The 17,577-nt window shown below is 47.6% G+C and overlaps 1 protein-coding gene across 1 annotated transcript in view; it reads left to right on the forward strand.

The window, feature by feature from the left end:
* The window catches only part of ITGAV (integrin subunit alpha V), a 95,208-nt gene that overhangs the window by 68,236 nt on the left and 9,395 nt on the right, over positions 1–17,577 (forward strand). Inside the window, exons 20-26 of the mRNA XM_015424769.1 lie at positions 951–1,098; positions 5,401–5,493; positions 6,329–6,408; positions 7,808–7,888; positions 8,003–8,108; positions 10,023–10,181; positions 15,749–15,862. Of these exons, the coding sequence (XP_015280255.1) occupies positions 951–1,098; positions 5,401–5,493; positions 6,329–6,408; positions 7,808–7,888; positions 8,003–8,108; positions 10,023–10,181; positions 15,749–15,862 (781 nt within the window). The remainder of the gene's footprint in view (positions 1–950; positions 1,099–5,400; positions 5,494–6,328; positions 6,409–7,807; positions 7,889–8,002; positions 8,109–10,022; positions 10,182–15,748; positions 15,863–17,577) is intronic.

Consider the following 17,577-nt stretch of genomic DNA (forward strand, 5'->3'; position numbering starts at 1 on the left):
AAAAACGGAGCACGGACTCTAATCTGGGAGAACCGGATTTGATTCCCCACTCCTCCCCATGCAGCCAGCTGGTGTGACCTTGGGTCAGCCACAAGTTCTTTCAGAGCTGTTCTTGAAAGAGCAGTTCTTAAAAGAGCTCCCTCAGCCCCACCTCCCTCACAGGGTGTCTGTTGTGGGGAGGGGAAGGGAAAAAAAACGGAGCACGGACTCTAATCTGGGAGAACCGGATTTGATTCCCCACTCCTCCCCATGCAGCCAGCTGGTGTGACCTTGGGTCAGCCACAAGTTCTCTCAGAGCTGTTCTTGAAAGAGCAGTTCTTAAAAGAGCTCCCTCAGCCCCACCTCCCTCACAGGGTGTCTGTTGTGGGGAGGGGAAGGGAAGCCGCTCTGAGACTCCTTCATGTAGTGAAAGGCGGGGTATAAATCCAATCTCTCCTTCTAGAATCACAGATTTGGAAGGGGTCATCATACAGGCCATCTAGTCCAACCCCCTGCCCAATGCAGGATCAGCCTAGAGCACCCCTGACAAGTGACCCCTCATGGGATTTTCAAGGCAAGAGACATTCAGAGCTGGTTTGCCGTTGCCTGCCTCTGTGTAGCAACTCTAGACCTCCTTGGTGGTCTCCCATCTAAATACTAACCAGGGCCAACCCTGCTTAGCTTCCGAGATCTGACAAGACCAGGCTAGCCTGAGCTATCGTGGTCAGAGCCAAGTCATATTAGATGAAGTCATTTACCAGGGGTAGGCCTTTAAAGAATATTTTTCAGCATGTAATTTACAATTGTCATATATATTTTTTGTAACCATAGATGAATGTCCATTCCTCTCTTCGGGGGCACTCTGCTGATCTAGCACAACACTAGGGTGGCAGTAGGCCACGCGTTTAATATAACCCTGTGCACACGTTGATTTAGAGAGCTCTCTCTTCTTCCATGTTGGCCTTGTACAGCGACCAGAAGCAGATATATATCGGTGATGACAACCCTTTAACGCTCATCGTGAATGCCCAGAATCAAGGGGAAGGAGCCTACGAAGCAGAACTCTTTGTTACCGTCCCTCCTCAAGCTGACTTTATTGGCATCGTTCGTAACAATGAGGTAGGTCCATGAATATTTTAGTCACTTATAGAATCATAGAATCACAGAGCTGGAAGGGGCCATCACAGGCCATCTAGTCCAACCCCCTGCTCAGTGCAGGGTCAGCCGAGAGCATCCCTGACAAGTCTTTGTCCAGCCGCTGCTTAAAGACTGCCAGTGAAGGGGAGTTCGCCACCTCCCTGGGCAGCCAAGTCCACTGTTGCACAACTCTGACTGTAAAGAAGTTTTTCTTAAGATCCAGCCGGTGCCTTCCCACCCTGAATTGAAACCCGTTCTTGCAAGTCCTCTCCTCTGCTGCCCACAGGAACAGCTCCCTGCCCTCCTCTAAGCGACAGCCCTTCAAAGACTTCAAGAGAGCCATCCTGTCCCCCCTCGACCTCCTTTTCTCCACACTGCTTGGTGTAGCTGTTGTGTTGCTAGGCGTAGTGCCCGTGGGCGCCATGGTCCCTTCTGGCGCCTTTTCTGGTTCCTGCCTAGTGTTTTTAGGACGTGTATGAGACCAGGTCAAGCTTTTTGCCCTGCAAGGTTTCTGACTGACTCTTGAAGTTTTGATTGGCGGTGCAGATCTTTTCAAAATGTTGCTTTGGCAGCAGCCGGCACCACAGCACAAGGGTCTACAACCCGTTACCGAAGTTCCACTGTGGCAGCCATTTTGTGGCTAGCTCCACCTCCTGTGGCAGCCGCGTTGTGGCTGTGCCCACCATGCCACCATGTCAGAATTCCAAATGTGCCCACAGGCTCAAAAAGGGTTGGGGACCCCATGCTCGGCCTTTGTTTAGCGTAGAGTTGCCAACCCTTGGGAAGTTCTGAGAGATCTGGGCCCAGAGCCTTGGGAAGGCAGGGTCTGGGAAAGGGAGGGAAAGGACCTTGGCAGGGTACGATGCCGCAGAGGCCACCCTCCAAGGCAGCCATTTTCTTCAGGGGAGCTGATCTCCATTGCCTGGAGACCAGTTGTAATTCCTGGAGTTCTCCTGGCCTCACCCTGTTCACATCATCTTTAAAGTTCATCTTCATGTCGAAACATTTTTGTTGTCTGGCTGAGGGCAAAAAAGTTTGTCCGAGGAAACGACTGTTATGGCTTAGAGTTGTGGCCTTGGCTAGGGTAGCCAGCCTGGCCCAGTAGACAAGCATATTGTGTTTTGTCTGGAGGAATCTCATTACATTCGGAAGGTAGATGGACTGGGTAGTTCCCTGCTTCTTGGCCTTCAGTTCCTCAACTGTAAAATGGAAGCGATAAACTTATCTTGGGGAACTGTTGCAAGGATGAAAAAAGCCTCGGTTCAGATATTCAGGGGTGGCCAAACTGCAGCTCGGGAGCCGCATGCGGCTCTTTCACACAGTCTAATTTACTGTTAATTTAAAAAGCAAATTTGCATATTTTCCAATTAAGATGTGTATGTGATATTTGTTAATGTCTTGTGGCTCTCAGACATCTGACGTTTATTCTGTGTGGCTGTTACGTTAAGCAGGTTTGGCTACCCCTGAAATATGTGGTCATGCAAATCTGTACAGTCCCCCGACCCCGTTTTTGAGAGCTGTGCAGCAGTATGTATCTAATAGCAGCAACTGCATTGGGCACCACAAACAGTTTGTCATGCATTTAGGGCTCTGGCCAGAAGCTCCCAAGTTTGCAGAAATCCCACGGAAATGATACACAAGATCCAAGTTCGCTTACAAGGCACCTTTAAGACCAACAAAGTTTTATTCAAGGTATAAGCTTTCGTGTGCATGTGCACTTCTTCAGATACAGCGAAATGGAAATAAGCAGTCCATACATATAGGTAGAGGGCGAGAGCAGTAAATTAGCATACAGCATAATGAAGATGCTTAACAGATTCAAGGACGAAAGAGGAATAACAAGCTTAGTTTATATGGTTACCATTTGTTTGGGCTTAATTCCGGAGGGGGTGGGGAACATAGTGAAGGACATAAATATGTCAGAATTGGAGACTGGTGGGCAGATGTATCCTTAATTGTGGAATGCTGAGAGTAATTAACTGAGACCCTGCCATTACTCTCCACCCGTCTCCTCTCAAGCATGGATCACCTCATATTTGCTTATGTGGTATTTGATGGAAGAAGGATGTTAGAAAAAGTGAGCCAACACCCTTCTGTTGAAGCTTCCTTGGTTTTGCCTTGACCTGCTGGAGCTATTTTAATTTTATCTGTTTAGACAGTCGTAGGGACCAGCATGAGACAGCCGGCTGCATCTATAAAAAGGGATGATCCTCACCTTAAACTGGGGGGGGGGGGGGGCATCAATTAATTCCTCAAAAATTTTTGCCGCTGGAGATATTCCTTCTCATAAAGCGTACAGGATTACCTTCATGAGGAAGTAATGTCGGTATTACTATCTCAAACACACTATCTGAAACTAAACAGTTTTGTATGTTAACCAAGCAAAATATTGTTTTGTTGATGAACCCAGCTGTATCACTGCCAAATTCATAGCTACTACCTAATGGCATCGTACAAAGCTTTGGATAGTGTATGAAATGGGAAAAGACATCATTGACGCAATGCGTTAGACAGAAGCTTATGTGATTTTTATGAATTTGATGGTGACTTTTTTGATTTTCATAAATTAGGCAGGGAGGTTGTCTTGATGCATGCTTGGATACTACTTTGCCGTGTGTACAGTCAAATTGAAGTTAGGCTGAAGAAAGAAATGGTTGAGTGTTATATGGCATAGCATAATTTATTACTGCACAATGCTGAAAACATATTGGCTTACACCCAAGTGGGAAAACAGTCGCCGTTTAGGGGAGGTGCCATGGGAGAACATCTGTTCTTATGTTGCAAGCAGAAGGTCCCAGATTTAACCCCTGGCATCTCTGTGTAAGGGGTCAAGAGCAAGTGATGTGATGTGATGTGAAAGGCCTCTGCCTGAGACCTGGGAGAGCCACCACTAATCAGAGTAGATGTTGGATTGGATCCTGCCAACTTTTTCACTCAGTCTTCCCCGTATCCCCTCCTTATTATAGTCTCAAGAACATAAGAGAAGCCATGTTGGATCAGGCCAATGGCTCATCCAGTCCAAAACTATGTCACACAGTGGCCAAAACCCAGGTGCCATCAGGAGGTCCACCAGTGGGACCAGAACTCCAGAGGCCTTCCCACTGTTGCTCCCCCCCCAAGCACCAAGAATACAGAGCATCACTGCCTCAGACAGTGTGTTCCATCTATACCTTGTGGCTAATAGCCACTCATGGACCTCTGCGCCATATGTTTATCCAGTCCCTTCTTGAAGCCGTCTATGCTTGTAGCCGCCACCATTTCCTGCAGCAGTGAATTCCATGTGTTAATTACTCATTGGGTAAAGAAGTACTTCTTTTAATCTGTTCTAAGCCTACTGCTCACTAATTTCATTGAGTGCCCACAAGTTCTTGTACTGTAAGAAAGGGGGGAACATACTTCTTTCTATTCATTCTTTATCCCATGCATAGTCTTGTAAACCTCTTATCATGTCACCCCTCCATTGTGATTTCTCCAAGCTAAAGGGCCCTAACCTCTTTAACCTTTTTTCATAGGGAAGGTGTTCCATCCCCTTAATTATTTTAGTCCCCATCCCATATGGCTTTTTCCCATGTAGGTCCCAACGATCCCCACCGTAGGCGGTACCTAAGGGACCGCCTTTCCCCATATGTTCCCCCAAGAGCACTACGGTCTGGGGCGCAGCACCTACTGGTGGTTCCAGGCCCCAAGGACATCAAGCTGGCCGCAACCAGGGCCAGGGCTTTCTCGGCGGCGGCTCCTGTCTGGTGGAACGAGCTCCCAGAGGAGATCCACCGAGTTGCCATCTATGACGGTGGATTAGATCTATAAGTGAACCGGCCCTGGGAAGACGCCTAGGTGACCAAGAACCTATGTTGCCAGGCTAGGTGATAAAGGATCCCATCTTGGAGAGATAAGTTAATATCTAGAGCACCGCACTTTATTTATTGATTGTTTTATACTGTTTTAACTGTTTGTTATGGGATTTGCCGCTGTTGGAAGCCGCCCTGAGCCCATCTGGGAAGTGCGGGATACAAATCTAATAAATAAATAAACAAATAAATAAATAAATAAATTTTGGGTGGCCAAAGGGAGCCCCTTCCTTTTTCACCAGTGGGAAAAGCTGGTCGTATCCCACCCCCTGACAGACGAACTGTGTTGAACTGACAAGATTTAGAAACTTTTATGTGCATTGGAGGAAGTATATGTGGAGCTTTCTGTCACTTTCTTAGGGACATAACAGAATGTTCTGTGCTGGGTTTGTTTGTGTTGTTTTTTTTTAAGAAAATCAACTTTGTTTCCCTGCAGGCTCTAGCGAGGCTGTCCTGTGCCTTTAAGACAGAGAATCAGACACGGCTGGTGGTCTGCGACCTTGGAAATCCCATGAAAGCCGGGACAAAAGTAAGGAGGAGTGTCCTACTGTAGTGTATCCAGCCCTGACAGGGCCGGGCATGTCCGGACTTGCCCAGGGACAAAACCTCAAGCTTCGCGCCTAAAGACAATGGGTCAGTAGGATCCTAGCTCGACCCAATCAGAGGGCTAGGTCCCAGACCGTGAGGCCAATAGGCCTCTCAGTTACTGTAAATAGCTTATCGGGAAGTGGGGGTGTGTTATGGTGGTGGGTTCTGAGGGAATATAAGCCGGCCTGCGAGCCGGCCAAGGTGTCTTGTTCCTGACTGAATAAAGTATGCTTAGCTGAATCACTCTCCGTCTGCATACTTTTCACCTACTTAACTGGTTTGCTGCTATGTACGAAACAAAAGGAGAGCTACATTCTGTATACGTCAAGTCTGTGTTTGCAGAGCAACCCGTCTCTAAAGAGGGGCAGCACCACATTCTGGGGTTTCTCCAGTTGGCAAGGCACTGCGGTTGGTGAAGTGTTGCTGTTGGTAGCAGCCCACTTCTGTTTGTCAGTCATAGAATCATAGAGCTGGAAGGGACCTCCAGAGTAATCTAGTCCAACCCCCTGTACAATGCAGGAAATTCACGAATACCTCCCCCTCCACACCCCCAGTGATCCCTGTTCCATGCCCCAAAGATGACAGAAAACCTCCAGGATCACTGGGGGCCAAACTGGCCTGGAGAAGAATTGCTTCCTGGCCCCAACGTGGCGACCAGCATCTCCTTGGGCGTGTAAGAGAGGGCCACAAGAACTAAGCACTGAGGCAACCCTCCTTTCCCTCCCTCTCAGGATCTGCCCAAGTTCTGACCTTCTGTTCCTTCTTTTCTGTTAAAGCTTTCGGCAGGTCTTCATTTCAGTGTGCATCAAGAGTCCGAGATGGATACCTTCGTGAACTTTGACCTTCAGATACGTAGGTAAGGAGCACGTACCTTGCATGTGGGCCCCAGAAGGTTGGATCCAGAACCAACAGGTTGAAATTAAACCAAAAGAGTTTTTGGCTAAACATTAGGAAGAACTTCCTGACAGTTAGAGCAGTTCCTCAGTGGAACAGGCTTACTCGGGGAGGCGGTGGGCTCTCCTTCTTTGGAGGTTTTCAAAGAGAGGCTAGATGGCCATCTGACAGCCATGCTGATTCTGTGAACTTAGGCAGATCATGAGAAGGGAGGGCAGGAAGGGTTGCATCAGTGCTTAGTTCTCGTGGACCTTTCTTATATGCCCAAGGTAATGCTGATTGCCACTTTGGGGTCAGGAAAGCATTTTCCTCCAGCCCAGATTGACCTGGGGTTCCTAGAGTTCCCCCCCCCTCCTCTGGATATAGAGCAGGGGTCACTGGGGAGTGGGGGGGGGAGTAGCTGTGAATTTCCTGCACTGTGTATGGGGTTGAACTAGACAACCCTTGGGGGGCCCCTCTAGCTCTACGTTTCTACATTTTACCTGCCTTTTAACTAACCGTGGCTGTTACTGAACGGTATTACCAAAGGAGTAGCAACAGAGGTAACAAAAAAGTCTTAAGGTGGAAGTACATGCCCTGCCTCATTCCATTATCATTTTCCCCCAATCATTTTTTAAAAAACAGAATACAGCTATACGGCCTGAGACTGAAATACGAGAAACCGGAGGTAAAGGTGGACCACCTCCCACCTTCTTTTGCCCCACTGGAGAAAGTACGCGGGTTTTCTCCAGCTGGGTTAAACCCAGTGGCACTTTTCAGTGGGGAAAATTACAGAACGAGAGAGTTAGAGCCCCCCGCACTCCCCACTGCTGCTGCTGGTGAAAAGTGCCATCAAATCGCAGCCAACTTACGGCAAGCTGGTCAGGGTGTCAGAGCAAGAGACGTACAGAGGTGAAGAAGAGATTGGATTGATACCCCACCCTTCACTACCCGAAGGAGTCTCAGAGCGGCTTACAATCTCCTCTCCCTTCCCCTCCCCACAACAGACACCCTGTGAGGTAGGCGGGGCTGAGAGAGCTCTCTCGAGGACTGCCCTTGAGAGAACAGCTCTGAAATAACTTGTGACTATCCAGAGGTCACACCAGCAGCAGCTGCATGTGGAGGAGTGGGGAATCAAACCCAGTTCTCCCAGATTAGAGTCTGTGCACTTAACCACTACACTACACTACACCACCTTTGCTTCTCCGCTTGAAGCCCCTTGCTGGGGTTGCTGTGAGTCAGCTGTGACTTCACAGCATTTCACACACAGACATTCGATTCCCGGTATGCTGTTGGAACATAATCCCCAAGTCTTCCCTTGATGGTGGGTCCTGGCTTGAATCTGAATGTTCTCTCTATGCCTTTGTACTTTTTTTTTACAGCTCAAACTTATTTGACAACCTAAGCCCAGTGATATCTTATCAGTCGGACCTGGCTATCTTAGCAGCTGTCGAAATCAGAGGGTGAGTCCTGAGTCTCATACCACTTTACCCAGGGGCTTATTTTCTGAACTGTGTAACGACCTCCTCAGATTGTTCAGCGTGTGATTGTGACTGTGTGTTCCTTGACCAATGCAGTGTCTCCTCGCCCGATCATATCTTTCTCCCGATACCCAACTGGCAACCCAAGGAGAACCCAGAAACAGAAGATGATATTGGGCCTCTGGTTCAACACATCTATGAGGTAAATCTCACTACATTTAATGTAGATCCTATTGAGATATATGTCAGTATGATAGAGGTAGCAAGCAGTTACTATAGATCAGTTTGATCTGTTTGTCAGAACCAGCTGTCATGCTAGTAATCATGTAATGACAGCCAGGTGGTTTCTAGCAGGTGTTACTCTCAGGGCTTGTTAGAGTTAGTGATTGCATCACCCTGTTAGAGATTGGCTGGGGTTTAGCATAATAGCTATCAGCTTAGTAAGCTGAGGGGGACTTAGTTCTCATAGACTAAGGCACGACATGCTGTACAATAGCCTGTAAATATCTCTGTATATATTCACCTTTATAACTATATGAACTCTCTGTACACCTTCATAACTGGTCAGTCTCCTGCTTCTTATTTACAACACCCAATAGATCCAGCCCTTCCTTCCCTAATGCAGGATATGTGTAACGTTTCACCAAGAAATGTCATCGGGGTTTTTAAAAAGGCTCTCTTACTTTTCAGCAGCCTGAATAGCCCATCTTAGCCCAGGCTCATCAGAGATTGGGAGCTAAGCAGGGTCGGCCACAGTCAGTACTTGGATGGGAGACCACCAAGAAGAGACCAGGGTTGCTATGGAGAGGAAGGCCATGGCGAACCACCTCTGCTTGTCTCCTGCCTGGAATGCCTGCCTGGTGGATGGGGTTGCCATGAGTCAGTTGAAACTCAACGGCACCTTCCTAAAGAACCACTGAGTTTGATTCTAGCTTATCGCTTTCCATGATGCTAATACCGGTTGTACTGACAATGAAAAGTATTTTCAGCCCATTTGATGTAGTGGTTAAGTGTGTGGACTCTAATCTGGGAGAACCAGGTTTGATTCCCCACTCCTCCACTTGCACCTGCTGATAAGCGCTGTCCTTGAAAAAGAGCCGTTTCTGTCAGAGCTCTCTCAGCTCCACCTACCTCACAGGGTGTCTGTTGTGGGGAGGGGAAGGGAAAGGAGTTTGTAAGCCGCTCTGAGACTCCAAGTGAAGGGCGGGGTATAAATCCAATCTCTTCTCTTCTTCTATATATTTTTTCACATCACTCAAGTTCCTCACACATTAGGCTCTAGACAGCCATAAAAAACCCTCCAGGCCTATGGTCTGTGTGATGTAGCCTAGTCTCCTGATTTCTACTGTTGCCTCACCTGAATCACTGCAGTAGGGTAAGGGAACCATTGTTTGCCTCAGGTGCTTTTAGTGGACAAAGAGGGAAGTGAGATTTTCCACAGACAGGCCTACAAAGGGGGTGGGGCAGACAAATCCCATGAGCTGTGGCAGGGAGGCTTCCCTTGGTTTGGTCAGCGAAAGAGACAGGACTCTCCAGCTGCTCCCACAGGCCAGCTGTCGGGGCCACAACAACCAGATGGGATCGGTTGATGTGGCGAAAGCCAAATGGAAGTAGTCCCTCGTGGCCCATTTGCTTTTTGTTGGAGTTTCAAGTTGCTTACACTTCAGTCATTACAGAGTTAAGTGTTGTTTGTTAGGAATCAGTATGTTACGTTACATAATGTATTCAACAGCAGGAAAGTTTGTGGGAGTTGTTTATCCTAATGAAGTGACCTGTAACCTTTGTATTGGTTAACTAACAACTTGCTTGTGGAAATGCTTTGATCTAGCATTAATGTATTCACAAGGTTTATGGCTCTTTGTGTGAACCAGAGAGGAAGTTCTCCTCTAGAAGTCAACATAGATAGAAAGATGTAGCTGTTAGCATTTAGTACTGAAAGTAACTGCAAGTATGTAACCTTTCATTTTATTTCTTTTATCCAAAGTAGCATACCCATGTTTTATTTTGTTTTGTAGTAAATATATTTTTCTTTTACTAATGTGGCTCTTGTGTTTGCAAAACGACCATAGATCTTGAATCACAGAATCCCAACACTTTTCCATTTTTCCCCCTCTAGCTCAGAAATAATGGCCCAAGTGCCTTCAGCAAAGTGATGCTTAATCTTCAGTGGCCATACAAGTACAACAACAACACCTTGCTGTATATCGTCCAGTACGAAATTGAAGGGCCCATGAACTGCACGACAGATATGGAGATCAACCCACTAAAAATTAAGGTAAAAAGAAGCCTTTTTTAAAAAGAAAAAAAAATACCAGTATCCCCCCCCTCTGATGTTTTGGTGGGTAGATTCCAAGAAGTATCTTACTCAGATAAATTATGTGCACTTGACTTTATCCCCTATTTTCTCTGATTGTGTGTTGACTGTCCCTTTGAGAGATTTATGGATACAACTGGTGATAATTTCTTAGGTTCCCCTTGTTTCTGTGCCTTTCCTGCTGGCTAATACGGATCCCGGTATTACTGTGGTTGTTGTTGTTCAGTCGCACAGTTGAGTCCGACTCTTTGCAACCCCATGGACCAGATCACGCCAGGCCTTCCTGTCTTCCGCCGTCCTCTGAAGTTGGCTGTATTACTGTATTACTGTGGTTGTGGCAAAATTTCAGGCAGCAGTGGCTTCTAGGAGAAGATGGAAATAGAGGACGGAATTGGTAAGACTGGCTCTGTCCTACATCACGGGGTCACTGGATTGTTAAAGGAAATACTCATGTTACGGAGTGCTCACTGTTTCTTATAGGTCTGAGTCGATATGGCTTAGTATTAATAACAACACATATTAAACATCAGAGAACGAAATATTAAGACAATTCAATAGGGTGTCTGTTTTTGAGTACCTCTAGTGCTGTATTTCTGACCATACCTGATCATGTGGATATGAGCACTTACTCATCAGCACCAGGTGACTTGACTGCCACAGGAGGTGGTGGCGGCTACAAGCATGGGCGGCTTCAAGAGGGAATTGGATAAACCTATGGAGCAGAGGTCCATCGGTGGCTATTAGCCACAAGGTAGAGATAGGAACTCTCAGGCTGGGGCAAGAGATGCTCTGTATTCTTGGTGCTTGGGGGGGGGCAACAGTGGGAGGACTTCTAGTGTCCTGGCCCCACTGCTGGACCTCCTGATGGCACCTGGTATTTTTGGCCACTGTGTGACACAGAGTGTTGGACTAGATTGGCCATTGGTCTGATCTAACTTTGGCTTCTCTTATGTTCTTATGTTATGACTGTGCTGTTACCCCAGGAGGCAGTTTCCTATTTAATTGGGGGAATTAGCTTAAGGAGACAGAGCGAGAGGCGGGTAGCTGGGATCTCCATCAATGTATACCAGGATTTTTCCCCTTTAAGAGAACTCTTGAAGCCACCTCGAGCAGGACTCTGAAGAGATGACACAGAAATACTCTAAGTAAATATATGTAGCAATGTTACGCCCTGGTGAGTGATTTCAGATGGGGATTGCATGCAGTTTTACAGGTGATTCCCTGACTGACGCATCCCCATGCAGTAGATTACATTTCTTTTTACAATTCTTTATCGATTTTTTTTTTCTTGCCGGAGAATTTCAAAAGACAGCTTTCATGTCCGCAGCAAGCATACCCGAATCACAAGAAAAACGCCTTGTTTTGATTGTATCTATCTAAGATCATTTTCAGTAGATCAAATGAGCGCCTCAGCCTTCTCTTTAATCGTGGGCAAATGCACTTGGTGGGGAATACAAATGTTGCTTTATTCCATTCCAGGAATAATTGCATTTTTAGGGAAGCAGTGAAGTCATTCGCTATATTTAGTAGAATCCATGAGTTATGAACACCTTGAGAATAAAAGTTGTACAGCCGCTTTGTGCATTTCAGAGGCCATTAACACCTCCCTCCATCACACTGCTGAATGAAGATCTGCTAGGGCACTGTGCCCAGAACGTCTGGGGGGTGGTCTGTGATCTCACACGGCCTGTGTTTTGTGTAGTCCTTTTGCTCTCGCGGGCAAAGGATTACAGGGCCTGTCTCAGTCACCTCATGCTTTGGGAGTGTTTCTTTTTTCCGTGACCAGAAGTCCCTTTTTAAAGAAGAATAAGATTAGCACGGTGGTACTGAGGTATGTTAGGCGAATCTGTGGGAGCTGAAGGACAGAGCGTAAGAGTAGTCATGCTGGATCAGAGCAGCGGCCTCTAATCCAAAGAACTGGGTTTGATTCCCCGCTCTTCTACATGAAGCCTGCTGGGTGACCTCAGGCCATTCACAGTTCCCTCAGAACTCTCTCAGCCCCACCTGCCTCACAAGGGGCCTGTTGTGGGGAGAGGCACAGAAGGCAATTGTAAGCTGCTTTGAGACACATGAGGCCTGCTGGGTGACCTCAGGCCAGTCACAGTTCCCTCAGAACTCTCTCAGCCCCCCCTGCCTCACAAGGGGCCTGTTGTGGGGAGAGGCACAGAAGGCAATTGTAAGCTGCTTTGAGACTCCTTAGGGTAGAGAAAGGTAAGGTAAAGGTTCCCTTGCTCGAAAGCCAGTCGAGTCCGACTCTAGGGTTGCGGTGCTCATCTCCGTTTCAAAGCCGAAGAGCCAGCGCTGTCCGAAGACATTTCCGTGGTCATGTGGCCGGCATAACTAAACACCAAGACGCACGGAACGCTGTTACCTTCCCCCCGAAGTGGTACCTATTTATCTACTTGCAATTTCTTGCTTTCGAACTGCTAGGTTGGCAGGAGTTGGAACTAGAGATGGGAGCTCACTCCGTCATGTGGCACTGGGGTCTCGAACTGCTGAACTACTGACCTTCCACAGCCTGCAGTTCAGCGTCTTAACCACTTGAGCCACCGCAGCTCCAGGGTAGAGAAAAGCTAGGTATCAAAACCTACCCTTCTATCTAGTCCAGGGGTCCCCAACATTCTTGAACCTGCAGACCCCTTTGGAATTCTGGCACAGGTTGCTGGGCGTAACCACAAAATGGCTGCCACGGGAGGTGAATCCAGCCACAGGATGACTGCTCCAGAAGACAGAGCGACACACACCCAGAGGAATCCTAAGTGCAGGGGAGAACAGGGATAATTTTTTTAAAATACCCTGGGAACGAGGAGTGAGATAAAATAAAACTAACACTGAGACGACATTAGGTTAATCTGCCCAGCCAATGGGATCTCCAGGGGCCAGTCGGAAGCTGTGTGGAGCAAGTGCCCTAACTGGCCCCACCCACTTTCTACGAACACTTAGGGTTGGTGCCAGAAAAGGTGTTGGCAGACACCCTGGTACCCGTGTGCACCCTTTTGGGGACCCCTGATCTAGTCCAACTTCCTTTTCCCAGTTGTGGCCAATCAGATGCTATAGACAGCAGTCCTCACCTGCTGACTGTTCCCCAAGATTTGCTAGTCGGGGCGTCCTGCCACTACACCAGGAAGCCACATCCATCTATCATGGCAGGTAGCCAGCAATAGGCCTATCGTCCGTAAATTTGTCCAATAACCATCTAAATCTGTCTAAGCCATCTTGTGCCGGTGAGCTCCACAGCCCTCACTGTGTAAAGCAGGGCTGCTTGTGGTCTGTCTTGTGGATAGACGTGGAAAGGTTTATCTGGTGTGAACTTTGTTTCGCTCTTTCCCATCTTCTTTTTGTCTCAGGTGAATACGGACCTGCAGTCTGTGATAGTAAACCTCCTTTTGTTCTGCCTTCACAGGTGGAGTTTTTCCAAAAACAATTTATCTCTGCCAGCTGACACGACAGGCCCCTGGTTATAAATCCATTTCAGTAATGTTTTCAAGAATCATGCTGGAATCAACATTTTATAGATAGATGTAGACATCCATAAAGTATATTCAGATACAGCAATCCTCAATACAAGAACTCATGGGCACTCCATGAAATTTCTGAGTGGTCGGGTTAGAATGGATAAAAGGAAGTACTTCTTCACCGAAAGAGTGATTAACACTTGGAATTCACTGCCACAGGAAGCGGTGGCGGCTACAAGCAAGGACGGCTTCAAAAGGGAATTAGATAAGCATATGGAGCAGAGGTCCATCAGTGGCTGTTAGCCACAAGGTATAGATAGGGACTCTGGGGCAAGTGATGCTCTGTCATCTTGGATAAAATTTGGGCACGTGAATTTCTTTCTTGTTCCCATATATTGCTGTGTAGATGGAACTTAGCATACCATGCTGATGCTTCCTTCCCCGTTTACCTGAGGTTAGCATACAAGGAACATTACTCCAGAGCACGACTTATGCTTTATCGGGACGACAGTTCTGTTTCACGTCTCTGTATTTCCTTATCCTATTATATTGCTTATTAGACGTATGGTCCTAACGGTTACATCGATTTACACCGGGGGTCCCCAACCTTCTTGAGCCTGCGAGCCCATTCAGAGTTCTGATGTGGCATGGTGGGCACTGCAACAAAACGGCTAGCTGGTGCAGGAGGTGGAGCCAGCCACAAAACGATTGCGGCAGCTTAAATTCAGCAAAACAGTACAGATCTCAGGGCTGTGGTGGCAGCTGCTGCCAAAGCAACATTTAAGAATTCTGCCCAGCCAGTTGAATCTCCGGTAGTCAATCAAAAGCCCTACCTGGCCACACCCACTTCCTAAGAACACTTGGCGAGTGCCATGGCTCCCTGGGCACCATGTTTGGCACCCTGATTTACACTTTATGATCTTTGAGGCTGCTATCACACAGTAAATCAGGGGTGTCGAACTCATTTGTTATGAGGGCCGGATCTGACATAAATGAGACCTTGTTGGGCTGGGCCATGTATGTCATAAAATGTAATGCCAGGTAGCAGAGATATAAACTTTATAAAGGACGCAAACACAAAGGGGTTTTTGTTTTACTTAAAATAAAAACATGCTTAAAACATTAGCACTCTTGCAATATTTTGTTTATTTAATGGTGTCTGATAACTGACACCTCTTGCTCGGAGGTGTCTGTGCTGTTGCAATCTTGAGTTTGCTGTTCAGGTGTGTATCTGTAAGCTGCAAACCTACAATGAGACAGCAGCAGCAGAACTGGAAACAAAAGACAGCCAGTTCCACTGTGGGCCTGATAGAAGCCCTCCGGGGGCCTGCTCCAGCCCCCGGGCCACGTGTTTGACACCCATGCACTAAATAATCCTCTTTCAATCTACTTTCCAGCTGGACTTTTCCAGTCCACGCAGTAAAATCCAGTTGGAATGTGGATTGAAAGTGGATTATTTAGTGTGTGTGATCGCAACCTGTGTCTCAGTGAGAAAGGTGGATTATAAATAACATAAATAATAAACCAGATAACATACATGTTGCTTTGTGCAAATGCTGGGTTGAATTCTTCTCAAGGTGAGAGGTCCAGGGAGCAAATAGATTCTGGAAGGTTATGATGGAGGCACTCTGTCATTCAGCCCACCTGGCAGCACAGACCTTCCCTGCACAAGATCTGGTCACAGAGTCACTCACTTATGGACTCACCTGGTGAGGCTTAGTGAATAAGCAGCTTAAGGAATAAGACAGGTCAAGAGCAGTGTTCCTCCTGAGCTGTGTGGGTGAGCGGCTGCTCATTGACACAGGAAGCCCCGCTCAGCAGCAGTCTGGAACTGTGCAGGGTCTTGCACTGCCCATTGCCCATTTTAAGATAACAGCCGTTATCTTCTGCTCAGGATATGAACTGCTCCATTCAGTAGGGGGGGAAATTAGAGGGACCGTTGGTCAAGAGTGGCCGAATGTCCGCAGATTTTGCATCAGATTTAACTCTCTGGAACTCCAGTGTTTGCTCCCCATGGGGATGCCTGTGTTTACACATAAACCATCAAACTTTTTCTTGGTGCTGCCTCTCTAGATGTCAGCTACTGGACAAGACGAAAAGAACGAAACGTCGAACGGAGAAGATAACCGTGGTCACCATATCAACCGGCGGGATTTGAATGCTGCTGAGGGAGATGTACAAACTTTGGTAAATGTCTTGGCACGGATTTCTTTGCCAGTAATCCTTTGCCATTATTTTAATTACGGTGTGAGGATTTTAGTAATGCTTAGTTTAAAAGTATGCATAAGGGCAGTGGAAAATGCTGTCAAGTCGCGGCCAACTTTTATGGCAACCCCGTTAGGGTTTTCAAGGTAAGATATGAGCAGGGGTGGTTTGCCGTTGCCTGCGTCTGTGTAATGACCCTGGGCTTCCTTGGAGAGCTCCCATCCCAGTACTAACCGGGGCCAAGCCTGCTTAGCTTCCGAGATCTGAGGACATCAGGCTAGCCTGGGCCATGCTAGTCAGGGCCTGCTAGTCATAGCTTATTGGAAAACCCTAAAGGGAACTGATTTATAACATCTACTCATAAAGCATATTGGGCACTCTTTCAGGTTTTTGGAATACATAGCCCTGATCTGCACTTCAGACCTTTCGCTAGGGTTGCCGTTCCCCTGATGGGGGCAGGGTTTTCCCCGATTTTGGGGGGCCCAATCCACTACTGGCCAGTGTGTGGGGGGGGAGATCTGCCCCCAAAGAGCCCCACCATGCCTGACGTGCCCGGCATGATGACATCAGTCCGAGGTGACATCATCACGCCGGGCGCTCTAGCATTTGGCTAAAAACTCTATGGTGACCGTAGAGTTTTTGGCCAAATGCTAGAGCATCCCCTGCAAAACCTCCGGGTGGTGTCATTGTGACACACGCACGACAGAAGATCCAGGAGAAGAGTGGGCTGGAGCCTCCCACCGACAGAAGGTAGGGACCTGGCAACCCTACCTTTCACTATACTGTTGTCACACACAAATGACACTTCTGCCATCCACCTCTACAGCACGCTCTGCCCCTGGCATCATCCTTCTTTGCCTCTGCATTCTTGCCCACGCTGATGGCCATTTGCAATGCAAGGTCTGACGACAGCTCCGAACAGAATTCCTCCCCCCCCCCCAAAATCAGGAGGGAGGTCTGGCATTATCTCAGCCGCTGCAGTGTAGCCAGCAGTGGGTGTTAATGGCCCTTGCTAGCAGTGATTTAATGCCCTCTGTTTATTGGACTTTAGATGCTCCGGTTGATTCACTGCCTGATTCACAAGGCTTGACAAATAACTCCTTGTTTCGAGCCTTTCCAGGGATGGGAAATGTCAAGGACACTGGGATTCTAGAAGAATGTGCTGACAGCTTATCTTTTGATCTCTGGCTTCCCCCCCCCCCCTTCAAGAGCGAAGCCTTCTGTGGTCCGAAAGTGTTTTATTAGTGTCAGGGAAAGACATCTTGGGTGGGGAAAAGAGGACTTTCTCCCTCCCCTTTTATATTTTGCTTGACATTTTTAGTGCCTCATTGAAGCACCAATCTGCATTCTGAGGATAATCATTGTTACTTACAAACATAAGTCCATCCTATCCCGAGCTGCTTTGAACATCCCCAAGGAACATATAAACATATGAAGTGGCTTCATACTGAATCAGACCCTGGGTCCATCCAAGTCATCACTGCCTATTCAGACTGGGGCAGCGGCTCTCCAGGGTCTCAGGCAGAGGTCTTTCCCATCACCTATGACCTGGTCCTTTTAGCTGGAGATGCCGGGGATTGAACCTGGGACTCTTTGCCAAGCAGACACTACCCCTGGGCCACACACCCTCCCCAAGGAAATGGCAAAGGAAGTGTTTTGTTCCTCCTCTGTGGTTTCCAGAGTCACATCCAAAAATG

Source organism: Gekko japonicus, unplaced genomic scaffold (genome assembly GCF_001447785.1).
Source record: "Gekko japonicus isolate JY-2015 unplaced genomic scaffold, Gekko_japonicus_V1.1 scaffold847, whole genome shotgun sequence".
Taxonomy (NCBI): Eukaryota; Metazoa; Chordata; class Lepidosauria; order Squamata; family Gekkonidae; genus Gekko; species Gekko japonicus.